The sequence below is a fragment of the Ixodes scapularis genome, unplaced genomic scaffold (assembly GCF_016920785.2).
Source record: "Ixodes scapularis isolate PalLabHiFi unplaced genomic scaffold, ASM1692078v2 PGA_scaffold12__126_contigs__length_90152505, whole genome shotgun sequence".
Taxonomy (NCBI): Eukaryota; Metazoa; Arthropoda; class Arachnida; order Ixodida; family Ixodidae; genus Ixodes; species Ixodes scapularis.
Genome location: NW_024609838.1, coordinates 14,830,672 through 14,851,194, shown reverse-complemented (window position 1 = coordinate 14,851,194; position 20,523 = coordinate 14,830,672). Strand labels below are relative to the sequence as shown.

At 47.0% G+C, this 20,523-nt stretch overlaps 1 protein-coding gene across 1 annotated transcript in view; it reads right to left on the bottom strand.

Moving 5' to 3' along the window:
* LOC8034981 (MAM and LDL-receptor class A domain-containing protein 1) overlaps positions 1-20,523 on the bottom strand; it is a 39,202-nt gene that overhangs the window by 7,466 nt on the left and 11,213 nt on the right. Inside the window, exons 3-10 of the mRNA XM_042289325.1 lie at positions 10,057-10,238; positions 8,877-8,994; positions 7,832-7,978; positions 6,888-6,971; positions 5,419-5,606; positions 1,862-1,946; positions 1,147-1,287; positions 542-789 (exon numbers count right to left, since the gene is read on the bottom strand). Of these exons, the coding sequence (XP_042145259.1) occupies positions 542-789; positions 1,147-1,287; positions 1,862-1,946; positions 5,419-5,606; positions 6,888-6,971; positions 7,832-7,978; positions 8,877-8,994; positions 10,057-10,238 (1,193 nt within the window). The remainder of the gene's footprint in view (positions 1-541; positions 790-1,146; positions 1,288-1,861; positions 1,947-5,418; positions 5,607-6,887; positions 6,972-7,831; positions 7,979-8,876; positions 8,995-10,056; positions 10,239-20,523) is intronic.

Sequence of the window (20,523 nt, the reverse complement as noted above, 5' to 3'; positions counted from 1 at the left end):
AAGGTCTGCTTCGGTGGTTCGGCAGGCCACCGTTTTGGGGATAGCTGCTATGGTAACTCTACAGTGTGCTCTATGGAATGCGCAGGCTTTTAAGCACAGCGTTCAGGTAGCCCTTCACCATACTCAATACGCAGTTTTGAAACGCAGCCTCTAAATGGTGCTTTAAACTACAGGTGTCGGGCCTGAGGAAGAGAGGGCGGGCACCCACCTTGGTGGGAGTTTCACAACTGAGTTGATCTAGTAACGTTGGTGGCGGCGTTCAGAAGCGTGCTGTCCTGCGGGACGCTCACGGATTGATCGGCTTAGATAGGTTTTCGATATCAAAACATGGCTTCTGGAAAGCATACAGACTTGTATTTCCGGCTGACCTTTTAATACATACACGAAGGGTTTTTGTAGAACGCTATTTTAAATACTCGCAGGAGGCACTAGCCCTTGAAATGGTTTGCGCCCACGAACAGCCGCTCATATTTGCGTTTTGCTTTTGGCTCTCGTCCAACGATGTCAAAGCGTGCCAGCACGTCAAGCATGATCGGCGCACCTGGTGGTTGTTGAGCCTCCAGACGGTCTGGAGCGAGAAGAGCCCCGGCGCGGCGTCCCTGAGCACGTGTACGCGCAGCGAGCCCAGGCTGGGCCCCGCCGGGTCGATGGTGCGCTCGTACATGTAGTACGAGAAGGACAGGCAGCGGGGCAGCGTCATATCGGGTCCCAGCTTGGGGCTCAGGAGCCACGCCTTGGACCCGCCACGCTGCGGGAGGTGCCCAGAGCTCGCCAGGTTCATGTAGTAGCCTGCGAGAAGGGAACCCGTTTGGGGGGGGGGGGGGGGGGATTCAGTCGATATTATTTGGAAGAAGGCCTTTTCCACCTAATACGTCATCAATAGTGGACCCACGCAGCGCCGGCTTAGCATGTGTCAGCATCGCCGTCAACGCATCTCGCAGCGTCTCACAATAAGTGCGACACTACCATGCGGCGACGCAAAGACGGTTGCGTCGTCCCTCGACGAGCTTCGCATGGAAGTAATGTCGCCCAGAAAAGGCAAGAGAAGGACCTCGATGGTGCTGCTTTTAAGTTTTAGTTTTTTCTTACACGCGCCCATAGGACATCGATTTACCTAAACCAAAAGTGATTAAGAGGCGCATTTACCGTCTGGCTTCCGCTTGGTGTGGTCGGCGGGCGGTCCGTTGAGGCCGTAGCTGTACTGGCGCGCCCAGTCCAGGTCGTCCAGCCCGTCGGCAGGGTGAGGGTTGGTCCAGCCGCACGCGTCCTCCTCGAAGTTGCAGTCGCCTACGTGCCCCGAACCGGGCCGAGAGGACAAAATGTACTTTATAGGTAACTATTTGCTATCCTCATTGAAATCGGGCCATTTTGAACCGGAGACCGCACTGTGTCAACGTATACACTTTAATCGGGGTAGAGCTTCTTCAAGGGTTAAAGGGGATCGGCAAGCAAAGATTTCGCTAATGGACTAACCACAGAAAGAAAGGCCGGACGAACTTACCCGAATTTCGAGCAGCCGTCTGTGGAGAGACTGTTGAAGAAGAAAAAAAAAAAAAGACATTGCGTTATAGAGATACTAAAATCTATTGAAAGTAGAAATTTTGGTTTTCTTAATCGAAACATGCTATTCTCTTTCTCTCTAGCTATCTGTCTATCTTTCTTACCCACTCAAATATTCTAAAGAGTAGTCTTTTGTTTTGTTTTTAGATAAGAGATTAAAATGAGGTCGCGAAGAGTCAGTTGCCGCGTCAAAATGAGTTGGCGAAACACCTTCCTTTTTTTTTTTTTATTTCAGTTGTTCAAAAAAGGTCGTTCGCACTCCTGAATTGAGATTGCTAGTCGTGGTTTTGAGAATACTTACTCGGACATGTGCCAACACGAAATGCGATGTTGTCGATGGCGATGTTTCCCAAAGAGTTTGCCCCCACCGTCGCCTCCAGCATGAGCTGCGCAGAAGTAGTACGCAGGCTATCAAGCCGTGGCCTCTATTTGAACATGTATGGGCACACCGCGAATCGTTTCTTCACATACGAAGCCGCAAACACAAAACATATTTTCATAGTTTAGAAAACCAAATACATCCTGCATACGCGCTGTGTAAAGTCAGAACAGGAACGGCGAGTGAAACCCAGGTTCACAAATCGACTGACGACATTTCAGAGTTTGCTCATTCGGTACATGATTCAAATAACAGAAACGCTGTGCTCGTCGTTCTCTATGACGTTCCCCCAAAACTGAAGGATCGCGACCGCCGTATTCGGTTATCACTAAATAAGTGTATGTCGATCTCATAAAGGTGCGGTGCAACAATGCTCAGTTCGAATTTTTTTTTTTTTTTTTTACTTTACATTATCTTACTGGCACTAGTGGAACCCAAGTATACTAGCACGCAACACCACTGGCGAAGGAACTCCTTTGTTTCGGTGTAATTTCAAGGACAAAAGACAGGGTTATATTTTAATCTCTCCTTCGCAAAACTTGATGACGTAGCTAGAGGATCGCGGTATCCCCCAGTGACGATATTTTAGTGCAGCTCATAGATTGGACTTGAGCGTTGCCTGGGCACTCGATTTGGGCTCGCGATAATCAATAGTTCTACGAGTATTCGGGTTGTGGCTCGTGTCCAAACGCTGCAATGACGACAATAGCCGAACCATAACAATGTCTGGAAATCAGCGCACGTCCTGTGCTTTGGCAACCCCGGTGCGTGGCTATGACAAAACATTGGCTGCATATAACTGGCTCCAGACTACGTGGCCGCATTCGACAACCATTGCACAATTAAGGTCATGGGTTATAAACATCAGGGATTCATTCTAAATGGTATGCTTACGCGAAGAGGAAAAACGTTTATCCTTTCCACTTTGGTGAAGACCAGCGAAGCTGTACTATGGTGGGAATGAAGTAATGGCCGGCCGCAAGTCGGCACGCCAGAGTGGAAAGGCTCGAAAGGTTGCGCCATCTATGAGCGACGGCGGCAAGCGGACAACCGGCAAACGCAACACTCTGGACAGCTACCGCCATCTATGAGCAACGGCGGCAACCAGGGTTTTGTGTCAACATGACTTTGCGGGGGACTTGATTCTGGGGAAACTAGCCCTTAACAGCTCCGCTGTAAAAATCGTTGCACCGCCCATTTAGAGGGGTACGGAAACGAAATGACGTGACCGCGAGCTCTCTAACCGACGCTCCAAAGTCGGCCAGCGAGAAGCGCGTGATTATGACGTCAACAGTTCCTGCACGGCCGAGGGCACGGCCGAACTGGATACGCGCTCGCTGTCTAGAAAAGAAGCGCTCGAACCCAGTCCGGCCCCGCCGAGGGTACTGTGGTTGCGAGCGTTGTCGCTTGGTGGCGTCAACGCGTGACAATCTCGCCTAGTAGTAACACCCAAGGTCTGTACACGCTATGGGCCATGGCCACCGTGGCCATGGCCTAGACATAGCTTCCCCGTAACGTAATTCGCGGCCATGCCGTTATGTGATCTGCCACGAGCGTTCGGTTCACCGTGTTAGTTTCATACCGCAGAAGTAGTAGCTCGAGGGACTCCTTAGATAGAAATAACCGTCAGTACCCAGCAATGGCGCCACCTGCAAGCTAGGTATATAAGGCATTCTCACTGGGTGCCATATTTCAGCGCGCTATTCACTCTGCATCCGAGGGGGGAAGGGGGGAGGGGGTACCCGTCACGTGGTGTGGTTGGCTTGGCAGAGGTCCCTGCATCCTTAGATCAAGCTCCTACCTAACGTCTGTAAAGAACGGAAATCTTGATGGTCTGTAATGCACTTTGCGGAAGTACTGCCGAAGCTTTAACATGATATACAACGTAGTAAACGCGTTAGCGTTCACCGTTAAGTCACATTCGGGGCTAAGTAACTCTACGAGAGTCATACTGCGGCGAACATTGCGCTGCGTCTTAGGAACTCATGACGTGACGACATTCCAACAGAGCTTCACAGACCTCCACCAGGCACAATTGTGAAATCTGTTACTTTCTTTTAAAATTAGTTTTCTCGTCTTTTTTGCCGGCAGCCCAGAAACACTACTAGTCTATAGGGTATTGTTTCTGGGCTGCCGGCACAACATAAACCACATCTATAGACAAAGTGAGTACAAACATTTCGTTTCTGTGCGGCTGGTTTCACACAGCCCTCTTTTCTTGCGTTAGGTTAAAAAGGCCATGAAAGGAATTTTGGGCTGGGATAAATAATTTTAGATTGAGAATTTACTAATCGCATATCGTTTTGGTAGACCAGAAGAAATAGGGTAGAAATTCAAAAACCCGCTTTTCGGTAAGAATATTAAAAAATATAGCGGATTATAATTTATATCGTACCTCCTGTACCTCGAGAGCACGCCGCCTTTTCACTATGATGCATCCGCAGTACCCAAAGCACGTCAGCCGAGCCCAGCTCACGCATTGGACACGAGAACTGCGTCACTCGGACGTTTGCGCTCGTCAACAACCAATCCGTCGACGAATATTCGGATTAGCGTTCTTGGCCAATGAGTGCCCTGATGGAACTAATCATCATTTGCGAATGGCGAGTTCTATAGTCTGCTTAAAAAGCACGTTGGAAGCTTCGAGTCCTCGCACCGGTGTTGAAGCATGTCACCACAACATGCATTCTTAATATACCGATCTCACCGAGCGTTCGGCGCATTCGTGGCACCGCCATAACTTTAGTTCGCAGTAGGAAGGCAGCAGTGCACAAGAGGGCTCGTGTCACCTCGTGCTCTGCACGAGCAGAGCTCCGACGAGGTTGTCGCACGTGCAGGAAGACCTAATTTCTTTCGATGCATTGCGGTAGCGTCACCAAAGTGGCTGGTGCGTTCGGTCTATTCCCTTTTCAGTTGATTATTCAGGCTAATGTGGGAAAAGTTTAAAAATAGTTTCATGGGCCCTTTAATTTAAAAAGGCTTACGTCTGCATGCTTACGCCACAGTCACCGAAACATCTATGATTCCTATTCACCGCGGCTACCAGCTCCGGAAGATAGACGGGCACGCGACATTCGAGACACTAACGTTTCGGTGACTTATACTTAACGTAAGCCCCGTTTTCATCTCTTATGTTACGTTACGAGAGCTTACGTCTACATACGACAAGAGTCACGAAGCCATCTGTACTTCGTACGAAGCATGGTAACTAGTTTAAGGAGCAACTTTGCACGCGACCGTCGAAGCACAGATGTCCCGCTGATTCATAACGTAACGTAAGAGAACGTAAGCCAATGTGCGTGAGTGAACTAGCCTTTACTGTAAACGCAACATACAAAGTGGAGCCACAAGCGCACACCCAGGAAATTATGCTCCAGCAAAACATTGCAAGTAAAGCCAGTCGAGTGTCACTCTGCGCTGACGTCTTTAGTTCGCCGTTCGTTCGTAACGAGAAGGAGGCGCTCATTTGGCGCGCTCACCGTGAACGGCTCGGTGGTGGCCACCTGCACCTGGGCCGTGTACCAGCTGTTGCCGGCCTCGCCCGTGATCTCCCAAATAGTCCTGGGCGGCGTCTCGGCGCCCTCGGCGTGCTGCAGCACGCGCAGTGTGCCGATGCCGTTGCCGAACATGTGCGTCGCGAACTTCATGCACATCGGCAGGTTGGCCCCTGCGAAAGCAACAACGCACGCAAACAGATTGTGGACCCTGGACAAGACGCGCCATTTTATTTGATAATCATCGCCAGAACGTTGGGCTAGGTTACTTATTACTTTTATTTCTCGGACAATTCACTGTGTGTGTGTGTGTGTGTGTGTGTGTGTGTTATCTCTAAGAAAACATTCCTGTACGCGCTTTGTTTCCTTGCTGGAAATGATATATAGACCGATCTTGCAGCAAGTTTGACTACGCCACCGTTGCCGCAATGCATCGAGGGAACTTTAGCTTTTCTGAAGGTGCGACAGCCTCGGTGGAGCTCTGCACGTGGGCAGCATGAGACAGTACAAGCCCTTTTGTTCATTGCCGTTTGCCTCCTGTGTGCACTGTCTCCGATCTCACGAAGCGTTTGGCATGCGCCGAACGCTTGGTGAGATCAGTCTAACGCAGCGATGATTCCAATCTAACTCACAAGACCGTTGACCTCTACCTAGTCTTTTGCTGGTGTGTTTGCGCTTCACATCATACAGTTTCCGATAAAAGTGTGAATGAATCCGCGCCTCGAGTAATTCACACGGCCAACATAAAGGTACCTTTAACATAGGTCCCATTGCTGTAGGCGAATCAGTCCATGCTCTTGAGTCGCGAGCACACGCCACGCGCGGAAGATCGCTAATTGATTGGCCGCAGAGAATAAAGGTCCCTTAGCTAAAGGTACCTTTACGGTCGTGTGGATAGGGTATTAGACCTTTTCCATGGCAAACGCCACCAGGGGGTGCTCCAGTGTTGGACGCCCCAGAGAACTTCCGGTTCATAAAAATAATGAACAAAGGCAACCTTTACACCGCTGTTTGAAATATCGATGAAACATTTAACCACTAATTCTCCAGGTGAACACACAAAAAAAAAAAATGAAGGAGCGCGAGATCTGTTAAAAAATGTTCGAATATTCTTGTAAATCGATTTGCCTCCTTGAAGACCTTAAAATGTACAGCCGAAGGTCTTCGTTTAATCTCCAACTTTGTTGTCCGTGTAGCACTTATGCTTTCTAGCGCCGGTGACATAAGGAAACTCGACAGGCTTGCAAGGACGGATCGACCAGAAGTCGCTTGGGGCGCAAGCAGCAGTTCATGTTTTGTAAACAGCCAATGGTTTTTATATGCAACCACTTTGTCAGCTTCTTTTGCGGATTGTGCTTTAAATTAAAGAGGTGCAAAATAAACAGAAGCAAATGAAAGCACCCGAGTGTTCTTTTCCTTTTTTTTTTTTGCTGAGTTGTGCTAGGAAAGGTCACCCGTAGCCTTGAGCGTCGGGCTGATGAGTCTGGCTCGGTCCATGGGTCGCCTCGGAAACGAAGAGTCAATAAAAATGTAACCGCCTGCAAGAAAAAAAGAAAAAAAAAAATTAAGAAGGGGGAGAAAAAAAGTAATTTGCGACACAGTTTAGTTGTTTTTATTCTCCGAAATTGAAAAATCTTACAAGGTAAATTTTTTATTCCGAAGTTTCTTTTTTACTAACCATCGTCAAAATAAACTGAAAACATGTATCTGCCTGACAACGATTGTGGGCGAATTTTGAAGCTCTGCACGGGATTTTAAACACCGCTACCAATAAAGAAACAGCTAAAAAAAGGGACACATGGGAAGGCAACATCGAAATAACTAGCACTATGAGAAAAAAAATATATAAGAAGGGAAAGAATGCAGTCGAGATGAGCAAGAAACATCATAATTTAATCCGTGGGACAAGGAGAAATAAAATACCAGGCAAGACGACACAAAATCTAAATTTTGTGTCGTCTTGTCCGTTACTTTAATTACTCTGCGTTTGAAGCCTGTAGACCTATGAAAAAAGTATTTAATTAGGTTACGGTTAAGCGAATTTATCTAGAAATAACAGATTTTTTAAGGGTTCAATATCTATGATACACGAAACCTTGCAGCGGGTTAGAAGGAAGGCCGACTCCTCCAGCATTTCTGGCGGAACAATGAATTAAAATAAAACCCAACTCGTCCCTCTGAGCTTAGTAAAAAAAGAATATATATATATATATATATATATATATATATATAAATAAACGCGGAAAACACTGAAGTACAGGGCAGGTAAACTGAACTGGCGTTAGAACACGACAAACCACTGAACGAGCGACACGCCGTATAACCCTGCGTGATAAAAGCCGAAGAAAAAAAGCCGCCCGTGCCGTGCAGTCCACACGCATGCGGCGCTGAGCCCCACCCGTCATCTCGTCCTTGCCGAAGCTGCTGTAGTCCCTGGAGGGCCCCGTGAGGAAGCTCTGACTGCCCCTGCCCTGCTCCCAGTTGAAGTCGTCGTCCGTGTCCGCGTTCTGCCAGCCGCAGTAGCCGCCCTCGAAGGTGCAGTGGCCTGGAACACAACGGATGAGCCGATACGCGTCATCGAGAGCACGCCAAACACGCTCCATAGTCGGGGACAGCCGAAGAAACAAGGGTCGAGCCCCGAGTGCATCTCATTAGCGCTCCGGAGCCAATCATGTTTCGGCATTAGGAGATAATAACGCCCAAGATCATATACCCTCCCATATACCGACAAAGCCTGGCAGATCGCCACGAGAAGCGGACGCCGAAATGGAAAAGATGGAGCGGCGGACAACGGATAAAAGGAGAACCAAGTGACTGGCGCCCCGCTGCGGCCAGGCGCCGAAACACACTTCTCCCGAGCGAACAAGTGTGTTTCGGGTCCTCGCCGTTGCAAAAGCTGTGCGCTGACGTCCAAATTGCTCTAAAGCCCCTCTATCCTGGGAAGAGTGACGCCATTCATTGGTGCGCAAATGCTTGAGACACGTAGTGCACGTCACTTCCGGGAAGAACTTGGCGTCTGAAATCTAGCTCAGTACTGCGCTGTGCCGCCATGATCTTCTCAAGGACTGCACGTTGCACGTGCCTCGTGTATCGACGCACCTTGCGCTACTTTTGAAACATGGAGTGGCTTCAGGTTCCTCGAGAAATGGCTCCGTGATGCTCTGTGCTACCACATCCTCGCGTTCGAAATCTACGACCGGGCACTCTATGGCCCCGTCGTCGAACTAAGAGGCTTTGTGAGTATGGGGTAGGCTGTGCCAAGATTAAGTCGGAAAGAGCAAAAATGATAAGCTACGCCCCGTGTTTTTTTAACTCTCCGTTACTCAAATGATTGGAAAATAACGACGATGGTCGAAATGCCTAACGGGCATAGCTGGACTGGTCCGAGGCTATAGCAGTTCCGCGGATCCAGTGTCCGTGCTCGAACGAGAGACTGGGCGTACCGAGGCAGTTGTCGCCGGCTTCCTCCATTCGGTCGAAGAGGATGTCGTCCAAACCGATGTAGCCCCTGAACTTGCGGGCCGGGTCGCCGCGTCTCTTGGGAACCGCCTCGAACCAGATCTGCGAGGGGAGGACGCGCAAGGCGATCACTCAAGCTCCGCAAGGTAGCGAAGAGACGTAGCAGTTGGGGTTACTAACCTTTTGAAAAAATAAAGTTTTACCACCACCACCACCACCACCTTACGGGGCTCCGCGGCGTCCAACTCAAACATGCGGAAGCTGTTTTTTTTTTTTTTTTATGTGTGAAAACACGAATTTGTTTTTCAGTCAATGTCATAGTCAATATTGTGGGCTAGTTGTTCCATCACTTGAAGTTGTTCGCGAAGTAAGCACGTGGATCACGACTATCGACAACGAAGCAGCACGCTTAAAATCACGCTGACAACTAAAGGTTTATTGAAAAACAAAGCTCATTAAACTTGTGCTTCGTTTCGGAGCGTTCCCCCCTCAAACCGCCCCCCCCCCCCCCCAAAAAAAAAAAAAAAAGAAATGAAAATGTGAGTTAGGGTTTGTTTTGTGTGCTTTTTTTATCGTCTTTGCGTGCTTGCGCGCTCTTTTGTTATATTTTATATTTGCTCCGCGCACAAACATTCGATAACCACGAGTTCACGATTAAAAAGGAAACGTTTGACACGCGTAATTTTCGCAACCGCGAGATTTCGTTCCGTGGTTGCCCAAGCGGCCAACATTTTCATATATATTATGTGTGGCAAAAGGACATAGTGCACGTTCCATGTACAGGCTGTCTTTTAAAGCTTAACCGCTAATATTTAATGAACGTTAATTAATTAATTACTTAAATTAACAGATGCTGTATCTATTTATTTATATATTTATTTTATTTTTAAGATGGTGGGCATCAGCCTGTTCGACGAAGTGTGTAGGCCTATATGAAAGTGGCAAACACTTTTATATAGTGGGTGCCAAAAGGACATAGTACACGTTACATGTACAGGCTGCTTTTTTAAAACTTAACCGTTATTATTTAATGAACATTAATTAATTAATTAGTTAAATTAACAGATTCGGTACCTATTTATATATTTATTTTATTTTTAAGATGGTGGGGCATCAGCCTGTTCGACGAAGTGTGTAGGCCCCGAAGGGATACAAGGGGTGTACCTGGTGGACGTCTCCGTACGTGTAAGCCACCTCGCCCTTGGTCCAGCGGCCGTCGTAGTTGTCCTGGCTCTCCCAGACCGTGATGTTCGCCGTCGTGGCGGCGTCCATGATGACCACCTTGAGTCGGTCCACGCTCAGGCCTTCGAGCGCGTAGAAGAAACTCACGCAGAAGCCCTGCGGCCCTGGACAGATGCACGGACGCCGTTGAAAGCGCCACACTCTCAAGAAAAAGGGTGTAAAAGGGTGTATTGTTACACCCTTTGTCCTATGTAGTACACCCCCAAACTTCATTTCGACGAACACAGCCCTATAGTCGAAAAGACGGCCCCAAATTTTACAAGGGGCTTGATAACCAGCGCGATATAACTTATTAAACAACTAAAGTACGTATCAAAGACCACATAAAGAAAACACCGAGTTTTTACAATATAACAAAAAAAAAAAAACCGATTTTTTTTTTGTAGTCAGTAAATTGTACGTTAGGTATTTTAATAAGTTGTGCCGCATGGCTATCAAGCCCCTCGTAAAATTTCTGGCCGTCTTTTCGACTATAGGGTGGGGTACGTCGAATTGAAGTTTTGGGGTGTATTTTATGCGGCAAAGGGTGTCACGATACACCCTCTTACACCCTCTTTTTCTTGAGAGTGCAGTCTGATCGAGCTAAGTGCAGGGCTCCGAGAGCAGCCGACTCTAAAAATCCGATGGAGCAAATCAAACGTCGCCAAAAGTGCACCGTGACGGCTCTACTCGTTTTTGTGCCATCACCGTTTAAACCAATCACGCACACTGAATGCGCCGTTTTATTGCGCTTGGTTTTGTGCGTGATTGGTTAAGCCGCTTTTGGGAACGCTTGATTGGTGCACCCTCCGGTAGTAGCGTCGGCTATGCGCTCGGACTTGGCGGGAAACGAAGTAATATTCGGAGCGCAAGTTCGTCTACTTTTTGTACAGGGGTCGCGATGATGTCAGAGCGCCTGTTTTTATTGGCTGATTGAAAAAAAAAAAACAATAGTGGGTAGACCTCAAGGCATCTAGCATTGGGGTGTGACCACTATACTTTCAATCAAAGCCAATCGGAGCTCGACGTTTTTCTGACGTCACTGCAACTCCTGCGAAAAAAGCAGACGACTTGCACTCCGCGTATACAAAATGTCCCCCCAATTTTTTTTTTTTTTTTTTTTGCTGCAAAACTAAAATATGCATAGCCGAGTGCTCATCCTCAGCCCAGATGCAGCACTATGGAGGTCAAAAAGAGATGCCAAACTTTCAGGACTAACCGTTATTTTATTCAAAATTTCTGAGTGATTTTCTGAAAATTTTATTGGAAAAATGGCAGCCGACGGAGGGCTCTCGAATACATGGAGCTCTATGGCTCCAGAAACCGGAAACGGGTGAAGATGTGCGCCATTTTTCCCATTGAAATCTTCCGAAAATCGCATAACTTTTGAATATGATATCGGTTCGTGCTGAAAGTTTGGCATGAGTGGTTCGGACCTCTGGTGCTGCATTTGGGCTAAAAATGAGCATTCAACAATGCATATTTTACTTTTGCAATAAAAAATAAAAAAAGATCTTTTAAAGTTTTGGGGGACACTTTTTTATTTTACTGTGTTTTTATTTTTATTTTCCGTAACGCTAACCACCGAGTGGGTTGTGTGCACGAGCTAATTGCTTTAGCAAGTACGGTGTGGTTGAGAGAAAAGAGAACGCTCAATTTCAGCTCAAATATAGGACTATCAGCATTCGGGACCAACTGACAGAGTCTCAGAACCTGTCCTTATCTAATCGAAAAGTGATAAGCGATTTTGGGAGATTTTTGTTGAGAAAATGGTGGCCTACGCGAAGCCCTTGGGTGTATGAAGATCAGTGGTGTCTGCTACAGGAAATGGACCCCATTATTTATTAAAGTTTGTAAAATATAGTCTAGACATGACTTTTAGGTTACGTAGCGGTATACGGCCTGAAACTTTGCTATCTGGTCCCAATTGGTAGTGCTACATTTAGGCGGAGAACGAGCGTTTCATGATGCATAATTTATTGTTACTTAAAAAAAGACAAAAAACAAATGCTTCTCTTCACATTTACACACTGGGTACATCGATCGTATTGATAGTGCATAGGGAAAACTTATACCAAACATCATTGCATGGAAAATGACAGCATTCTGTGCAGAAGCCTGATGTCCCCTAACGTTTGCTTGCTTTCATTACCAACATCAAGGATTGCGTCTTTACAAGAAACTTTATTTATCAGCTTTGGCCAGCGCTTTACAGCGTTTACAAACATTTCTTAATTACTAAAGCCAGCTTGACACTTCCCTTGGTTTGAATGCGTGCTCAAAAACAAAAAAAACACACAAAAAAAAAAAAACACGTCATCTTGGGGAATCAAAGGCTGTGTTCGCGTGATACTGGCCAGTCTCAAAGTAGTTGTTTATAAAACCAGAGAAAACTTGATGGGAACACCAAAGCATGCATATTTTCGTTTGGTAGGAAGAGGAGGGCTCGATCAGTTGAGTGGCGGCCCCGTATCAAATGGCCACACAATTACGAACATATAGTTATTGCCTAAGAAACGAATAGGTCTGTGTGGTTTGTCTTCCTAGGTGAAATAGCTCCCTTCATCTCCAGCTTTCAAAACCCACGTGACTTTAAACTTTCAACTTTATTGTATCCCTCCTGTGGAGAGGGGGAAACCAGACAGTTCTCGCTTGACATGGTCCAGAGCACAAACGTTTTCCAACGTTCGTACACTTGACGATTAAGGAGGGGAGTCCATTTCACAGTAAATAATTTTTCCAAAGTCCCATCTTCAAAAACCCTAATTCGCCGAACCCCTTAAAAAATTCTCGGTTTTCAGGATGTGCCGACGTGTTTACTTTTTTTTAATCAAAATTGTTTTGTCAAAACGCTGCTCCTTTAGAAGCATGACTTTCAAGTGACCATGTCCCTGGCCTTTTAAACCCGGCGGTATTAGCTTCGGCTGTCTAACTGAAGAACCATCTCCAGTCGCTAAAATAGAGATCTATTAAACGTCAGTATTTTGTTAAAATGATAATCAAAGAAGCGGAGTTCGAGGAATCGTGGTGAGGACATTTTTGCCGCCAGAATGACGGACACGTGCGCATGAATACGACTTTTTTTTATTTTATTTTTCTCTCTGTCTAACGCTCGCCATTTTTTTTTTTTTTTTTTGCGACTTGTATTTTCCGGTGTTTTGTTTAGACTCTCCTCGAAATCAAAACACACCGTCCATTTTTAACGAGGTAAACGTCGACGCGAAAAGACAAAGGAGTCTCTTCCAGCATTATGAATAGGGTGAAAAGGCCCTAACGCAGGAGAAGCGGAAGTTGTCCCGCACTCTCGCTTCTGCCATGCCCGTAATAAAAAAGAAAAGACGAAAATATAAAAGCAAACTACTCTATAGAGGTACCTTTTTTTTTTAAACTTCTCTTTATTATCCACTGGTTTAGCCGAGGTAGAGGTCTTGGGGGGAGGGAGTTGAGGATTCTGCTGTAACTGATGTCATTTTGTTCATATTCTAGGAATACTTGAATGGGAGCTACTCGTATTTCTTTGCAGACAAATTAATGATATATCAGAAGGATCACATCGATGATCGCTGCTAATGTATTAAGATGCGAGTGACAGCTTTTAAGTCATTATTAATTAATTAAGTAGCTTCGTTCTTGTCAAATTTCTGTCAGCTCAGAAAGCTGGAAAGTAACACGTACTCTTTAGCTCTTTCAGTCCGACCCAGTCACTGCCCTACAGGCGATTGAATTAGAACACGAAGTCCAAAATATCTTGCTGGTCAATACGTCGCTTATATATGCAACAGTTTAGTGACATTTCAATCTAGACTTCGTGACTCCGTGCTAGAGTCCAAATCTTCAGCCCGTAAGGTGTCTATATATGTCTCCGTTCGTGCGAGCTAAACTTTCTCCCCTACGCTTTAACGTGCTCCCAAACCTTTTTGCCGTATTCCTGTCTTTTTTATTTATTTCCATCACCCACTCCACCCGTGCACTCCCAATCTTGACCTGGGTTAAAGCTGATGCCTTCCTTTTCTGTTCTTGAAAGTTCTTTCATTTTGATGCTACTTCAGCTCGCATGGCTCCCCTTTTCTTTGCCCTCCTATGCTCTCTAGATGCCTCTTGACGCCGCAATATGGCTGATTTGACCTCCTTATCCCCCCTGCTTTTCGGTTTGAGTCTTCGTTTTTGCTTTCCTCTTTGTTTAATTCGATGCTTCTCTAATTCTCTTTTAAAGATTCCCGTAAGGTGCATTTGAACTTCACTGTCTCGGCTTACCCCCTTGTTCCTGAGATTGTTGTTAAGTTTCGGATGCACCAAATGTAATCTTAATTCTTTAAGCCACTCCCTAAGCTTTTTGTACCTTCATCATCTATTTCCATACTTCCTAACCCGTCGTACAGTTTGTGGGACATGAGGTGGTAGTTGTTTCGTTTCCAAGTTATTTTCCCATCGCCTTTTACTTGTTCATTAAATAACACTAGGTCCAGGGCATCACAGATATCGTCTAGCAACTTTCCGATCGTATCTGTGAACCCTTCAAACTCTTCTAAGTGGGAATTCATATCTCCTACGATAATTATTTTCTGATTAATGCCGATTTCTCTGATGTCACTCGATATAGATTAAGTGTTTTTTTTTTCTATTTTCCTCCCTTGAGTCATTTCTTGTCTTCAGGTAATCAAAAACCCAGAAGAGTGTTCAGACCTGTTACTCTACTTTTTAGCCATAAGTGTTCTCTGCAGCTTTCCTTCTCTCTTTCCCAGTCTTGTCATTTAACTAACATGCCTAGACCTCCGCCTTTGCTTTCACCTCCCCTCCGGTTGCATCCCATCCAGGAGTAGCCTGGTATGTACGGTGGTTCCTCCTCATCTCTAAAGTGCGTTTCTGCTACCCTATACACTGTGAAATTTTCAGCCTCTAAATGTTCACCAATCTAATCCCACTTTATTTCGTTTCTACCTCCATGCATGTTTATAAACCCTATATTGAGCCGATTCTTTCTCTTCTACTGGGCTTCCTCGTGCTATCTCTGCTGGTCCTGCGGTGCCAACACCCAGGAGCTTCTCGCGACTGTGGTACCGGTGCATATTTAGCAATTGGTGCATCTACACTGTGGCCCTCAGGGCTCTGTGGGTCCCCAAACAAGCTGCAACATGACGACCCTGCCTCTCTCCCACTCTCCTACCTGTGTCTCCCATGTAGTAGATTCCATCCCATATAAAGGGGCAGGAGCCAGCTGCATGATATTCCCACTTTATCTCTTTTACGCCGTACTGAAGTCGTCGGCTCATCTCCTTAATCACCAGAGTAGCCTCAGTGATCTGCCTCTCAATGTCAGGAGACTGTCCCTCCTCCCGTTCAACACGTCGTTGAGTCCTCGATGGATCAACAGGCTTTCGACCTCCATGTTGCCCCATAATACCTCCTCTGCTTTGGCAATGGTGTCTACCATGCACTTTTCTGGCTGGGCCTCTACTTGCACCCATGTGTTCCTTTTTACCTTGCCTAGCACTCCCTCTTCGATCCTTGCCACGTTGGAGTCTCCAACTACCAGACTCTCTTAACTGCCGACGGCTGCCCCTTTCCCCTGGCACTGCGCTGCTAGCCTGCCCTCCACTTACCACCGGCACCAGGTTAGGCTCAAACAATCCACCTGTCTCTCTCTCCTTTTGCGCTACTTCTTAACTACACCGATTAGACGCCCCTCTCTATCCTCACACTCTTCTTTTCATTCTTCTAGTCTTGCCTTCCACGCTTCACCCTGCCTGAGCTCCTCCACCTGCTTCTCAAGTTCGGCCCGCTTCTCCCTTTCCTCGTTAAGCTCAGCATCCATGTGCTCTAGTTTGCCTTCATATCCCTTGGTAAGCTACTGCCACCTCACCTCAGGTTCGCCCCTCTTCGTCAACTCGCCGACCTGCGTCTTGAGCAGGACCCGCTTTTCGAGATCTTCCTTCGGTTCCTTCTTATTCTCTTCGTATTTAGCCTTCCACTCTTTTTCTAGCCTTCTAAGCCCTTCCTCGATCTTCTCACAGAGTTGGCAAGTGAAGGTACTTTTCTCTGAGCCAGTTACGCTCTCGAAGTCAGTTTCTTCTACATAACACCACCGCTTGCACTCTCCCGCCATGTTTAGGTCCCCCTTGTTCTTCCTGCCTTTTCCACTCATCGCCAGCTACTCAAAAACCCGCGCGTCTATCACAAAGGAAAGGCACGCCAAAAAACTACTCAAAGACCGACCCTACTCTACCTTCCAAGGGCCCACCAGGTCACGTACGCTAATCTAACTCCCTAAACCTACCGCTATTTAATTTCTGCCGCTATTACGCCATGCACGCTTTAAACACCAAAAATATGAGGGGCAAAAATAAAAGAAAAATTAAAGACGTTTACAATCGTTGTGTAACGCCGATTTAGAGCGCAGCTCTTGAGGAGGAGGAGGAGGGAAGGTTATGCCCCTCCTCCTCATTCGTACCCTTTCCTCTTCCCCTCCTCCTTCTTCTTTCACGCGCGAAACGCGCGTTGTCACGCGACGTTTCGGCGCGGTGCCGAAACGTCCGCGCGATGCATTATGAGAAGCGTCCCATAAAGCACCGCGGCGACGTTTCGGCATGGTGGCGTTTCGGCACCGTGCCGAAACGTCACCATGCCGAAACGTCGCCGTGGTTACGCCGACGGCGACGCCGCTCAAGCCGGAAACGGGCACCTAAGAGCTGCGCTCTAGGAAGAAACTTAGCTTCGCAAGTTGACTACTGTGCAGCTGATATGATCAGCTGCACAGTAGTGCAGCTGATCATATCAGCTGCACCAACCAAACCAAACTTTGAACAGGGATATTTATAAAACTAAACATATTATTGTAATATATATATATATATATACTTTGTTGTTCAGGGATACTGACTGAGCTGAATGCAGTCGTAATGCAAATTGCAAAAATATTGACCGAAATGCTCTTTAGAAATATCTGCTCCGCCTCCCGCCGGGTTCATATCACGTTAGAAAACGACGTTTTAGCGAAGAGCGGCATCTGAGCGAATGGACGTTTTAGCGAATAACGGGGGCGCGTGTTAGCCCACTCCTCCCGCTGAGTTCGCGCAGCTTCGCGGCGGCAGTCTGCGGCGGCTCATTACAAAAATGTTAACCCCCATGGCCCACTCCTAAACGCCTCTTCGTGGCGGTCGACCATTCGCTAAAGTCTATTTCGATGAAAAGTCGGCGTTCGCTGAAGCGTCGTTCGACCTACTGAGGGCCACCCGGACACCACCCTCTTCCACATAACCACGTGCAGTTGCTTGAAAATTAACATTACATTCCGGCCATTGAAACACAGTTTACCAGAAGAGGCCCCGGGCCACTGGCACACCTGCCCTCTTCAATGTGGGCAGAGTTTTGTTTTCTGCGGGCCTCTCGGACAGATCTTACGTTGCCACGACATACGCAACCAGAAGCGTCGCTGGGGACGGCTTTGCACGATCGGCAAAATGCTCACTATGACGTCTTAAGAAGGATTAATTTTGATTTCATCGAAAGAAGAAAGGCTGACATCAAACTTTCAACACCGACGCTAGTTGTTTAAGAAAGCGATGACTCCGAGCTTCCACCGTGTTTTTTACAGGTACCCTCGAACCTGTCGCTCGCAACCGATAATAAGTAGCCAGAATCACAACTCGTGACGTCACCGTGGGGTAAATCCTGGCTTTGAAGTCACAGATAGAAACCTGCCATAAACTCGCGGTCATACCGATCACACATCATACAACTGACAAGGTGTTCTCTGTAGGTATGATGAGAAAGTTATTTGCGGACACGCCCTCAAGCATGCCGAAAGCATGTTTGTTTCATGTTTCGAAGATGTCCGCAGACAGTGTTTGTGTGGCCAATGTGACCGTCATTCAAGGAACGCCTCAGGCGGTGTTCTTTTGGATGATGTCTGTATCTATATGAGCGCGACTTAAGAAGGCGCCGCCGAAACATCTCGGCAGCGATAGGCTCAGTCAAAAGATGGTTCACCTGTGGGCGTGATGTTCCTCGTAGCCAGTACGACGGACTCGTAGTACAGCTGCGGAGTCTCGGGTGCCCTCGTGGTGGGCATCACGGTAGGCGCGGTAGCGTCACCTGCCCCAGGAGACGTCGTCTCGGGGCCGGACACGATGCTAGGTCCAGGACTGCTCTGAAATGACGTCTCGAAGAAGATGTACCCTCCTGCGGACATGGTCAAGGCGGTGACGTCACTCAGGAGGATGATACTAGTAGCAGTGCGGGGAAACAATCTTACCGTCGGCCTATGATCACGGTTCGATCATACTCGGCGTCAACTTTTTCGTGTGAGGTTGTTGAAGCGAGCGTAGTTGCCACAGTGCTGCAGTTTTGCACTGTTCAGCGAAACACGTGACTTCAGTTTCTTTCGGCGGAAGGCGAGGCCACACCATGAACTCGAGCAAGTAATTTTGACAACGCTATAGAAATTTTAAGACAACACTGCATTAAGTTAACGTAATGTATTCACCAATAAAATCCCGCAAAAACAAAAAGAAAAGAAATATAATTGATATCAAATGGCGTCGTAGCTGTTGCCTGTTATTCTGTGATCAAACGTATTGTGAAAAAAAAAAGTGTATGTAGTTTGTACCTGCAGCTGATAGTGAAGATTAGAGCGACTAAGTTAGTTACGCTTCAGAGGAACGACATTTTAGCCTTATTGGTGCTTAAGGCTGCGGTCCCACGGCAGCCATCTTGAACAAGGCGTTAGTTCAACCAATAGATGGCGACACGCACCCGTGGGGTGTAGAGTGCCTTCATACACACGCGCGCTTTTGCTTGAGTGGTGACATCTCAACCATTTTTCCGCCCAATCGTTTTCTTGTGCAATTCGAAGTGCGCGCAATCCGGTGTCACTCAGCTCGAGCGCGTAGCTTTGGCTAATGCATAGACGCCATTTTACCGTCCAAGTCACGCACCGAGTGCGCGAGAGCGTCACGCGCTGGCACATTCAGGGCAACAATGGATGTCTTCACCCTGAGACAGGCAGACATGCAGGCACCCTAGTGGGGTGGCCGAAACATTGGTTCACAGTGGGATGGCTCGAGCACCATCACGTTCCCCTGGTGGCCTTGCTCGCGCCGCTGCCAGCTGTGCTCAGCTAGCTCAAGTAGCGTGGCCCATCAAACAGATGTATGCGAGAATGTCAGGCTGGGTATAAATTGTTCTCTGATATAGGGACATACGGTTCGGCGGTTGTAACGGGCTTTCGCAATAAATCTTACCAAGAAGGAATCAAATGTTGATTGACGTGTCAATATTCTATGAATGAAAATTTCCTCTGCAGGAATGCATGCTCAGTAGACTCAACCAGTGGAAACGGACGTCAAGTAAACTGCTTTGCGATTTACGTTACTTACCTCACCATTTTAATGACGACTAAAATAACGTCACGAAATATTGTGTTTCACGGGGTCCGGAAGATGTTGTAAAGGTTGTTACATTATAGTTCCCGGAAAACAAACGCCGTTGCAATATTTTCGGAAGTACCGATACACATAATGTTGTAAGTACAGCTTAGGAAAACCATCAGAAGAAATAGGAAGACGTTTATTTGCAATGAGGACGCTATGAATGAACGGCGTTTAGTGACGGTAAGTTATGAGCGTTCGGGAATTTATAAGTTGACGTGATTGCTAACTATGGACATGCGAACAATGAAGACCAGTTTTGTCGGGAGATGGTGTTGCGGTGATGACCTGATATCGGACGACTCATGGCAGACGAACAAGCAAGTTTCTTCTCAGCGAATGGTAAGTGTCCAGTGTCAAGCACAACACGTGGCTACCGACGTTGTCGACGTTTCGAACACTTACCACTTTCGACAAAAGTCCTGGCACCTGGGCTAACTTTGTGGAAAGACTCGAAGTCTTCCTTCAGTCCAACGCCCTCATGAACAGTAACTGAAAACGATCCACTATTCAGTCGGTGGGTATCGAAACGTATCCGCATCTACGGAGTCATGGGCGATGCGTGCTTTAAGTGGCTGGAAGTTTACACGATGCCTGCCGCGACGTCCAAACACGTCATTGATGTTCTACGGTCTCTTTTACCTACTTTTGCCCTACCGAAAATACTTTTCTCTAATAACGCGCAAAATTTTGCTTCGAATAAAATAAACAAGTTCTTGAAGAAAAAAAAACCGGCATGAGGCATCACATTAGTGCACCATACCATCCTGCAACTAATGGGCAAGCAGAACGGATGATGTGCGAAACGAAAAAAAAAAAGCCCTTTTCAAGCTTACGGAAGAAGCAGTTCACTGAAGAATTGCCAGGTTCTTGTTCTGGCAGCACGCGACGGTCTCATGTTACACGAAAAAAAAACCCGCCGAAGCAATATTCGGCGGACAAAGAGCCGCACCCCTCGATCTCATAATACTGTGGCCTACGAACG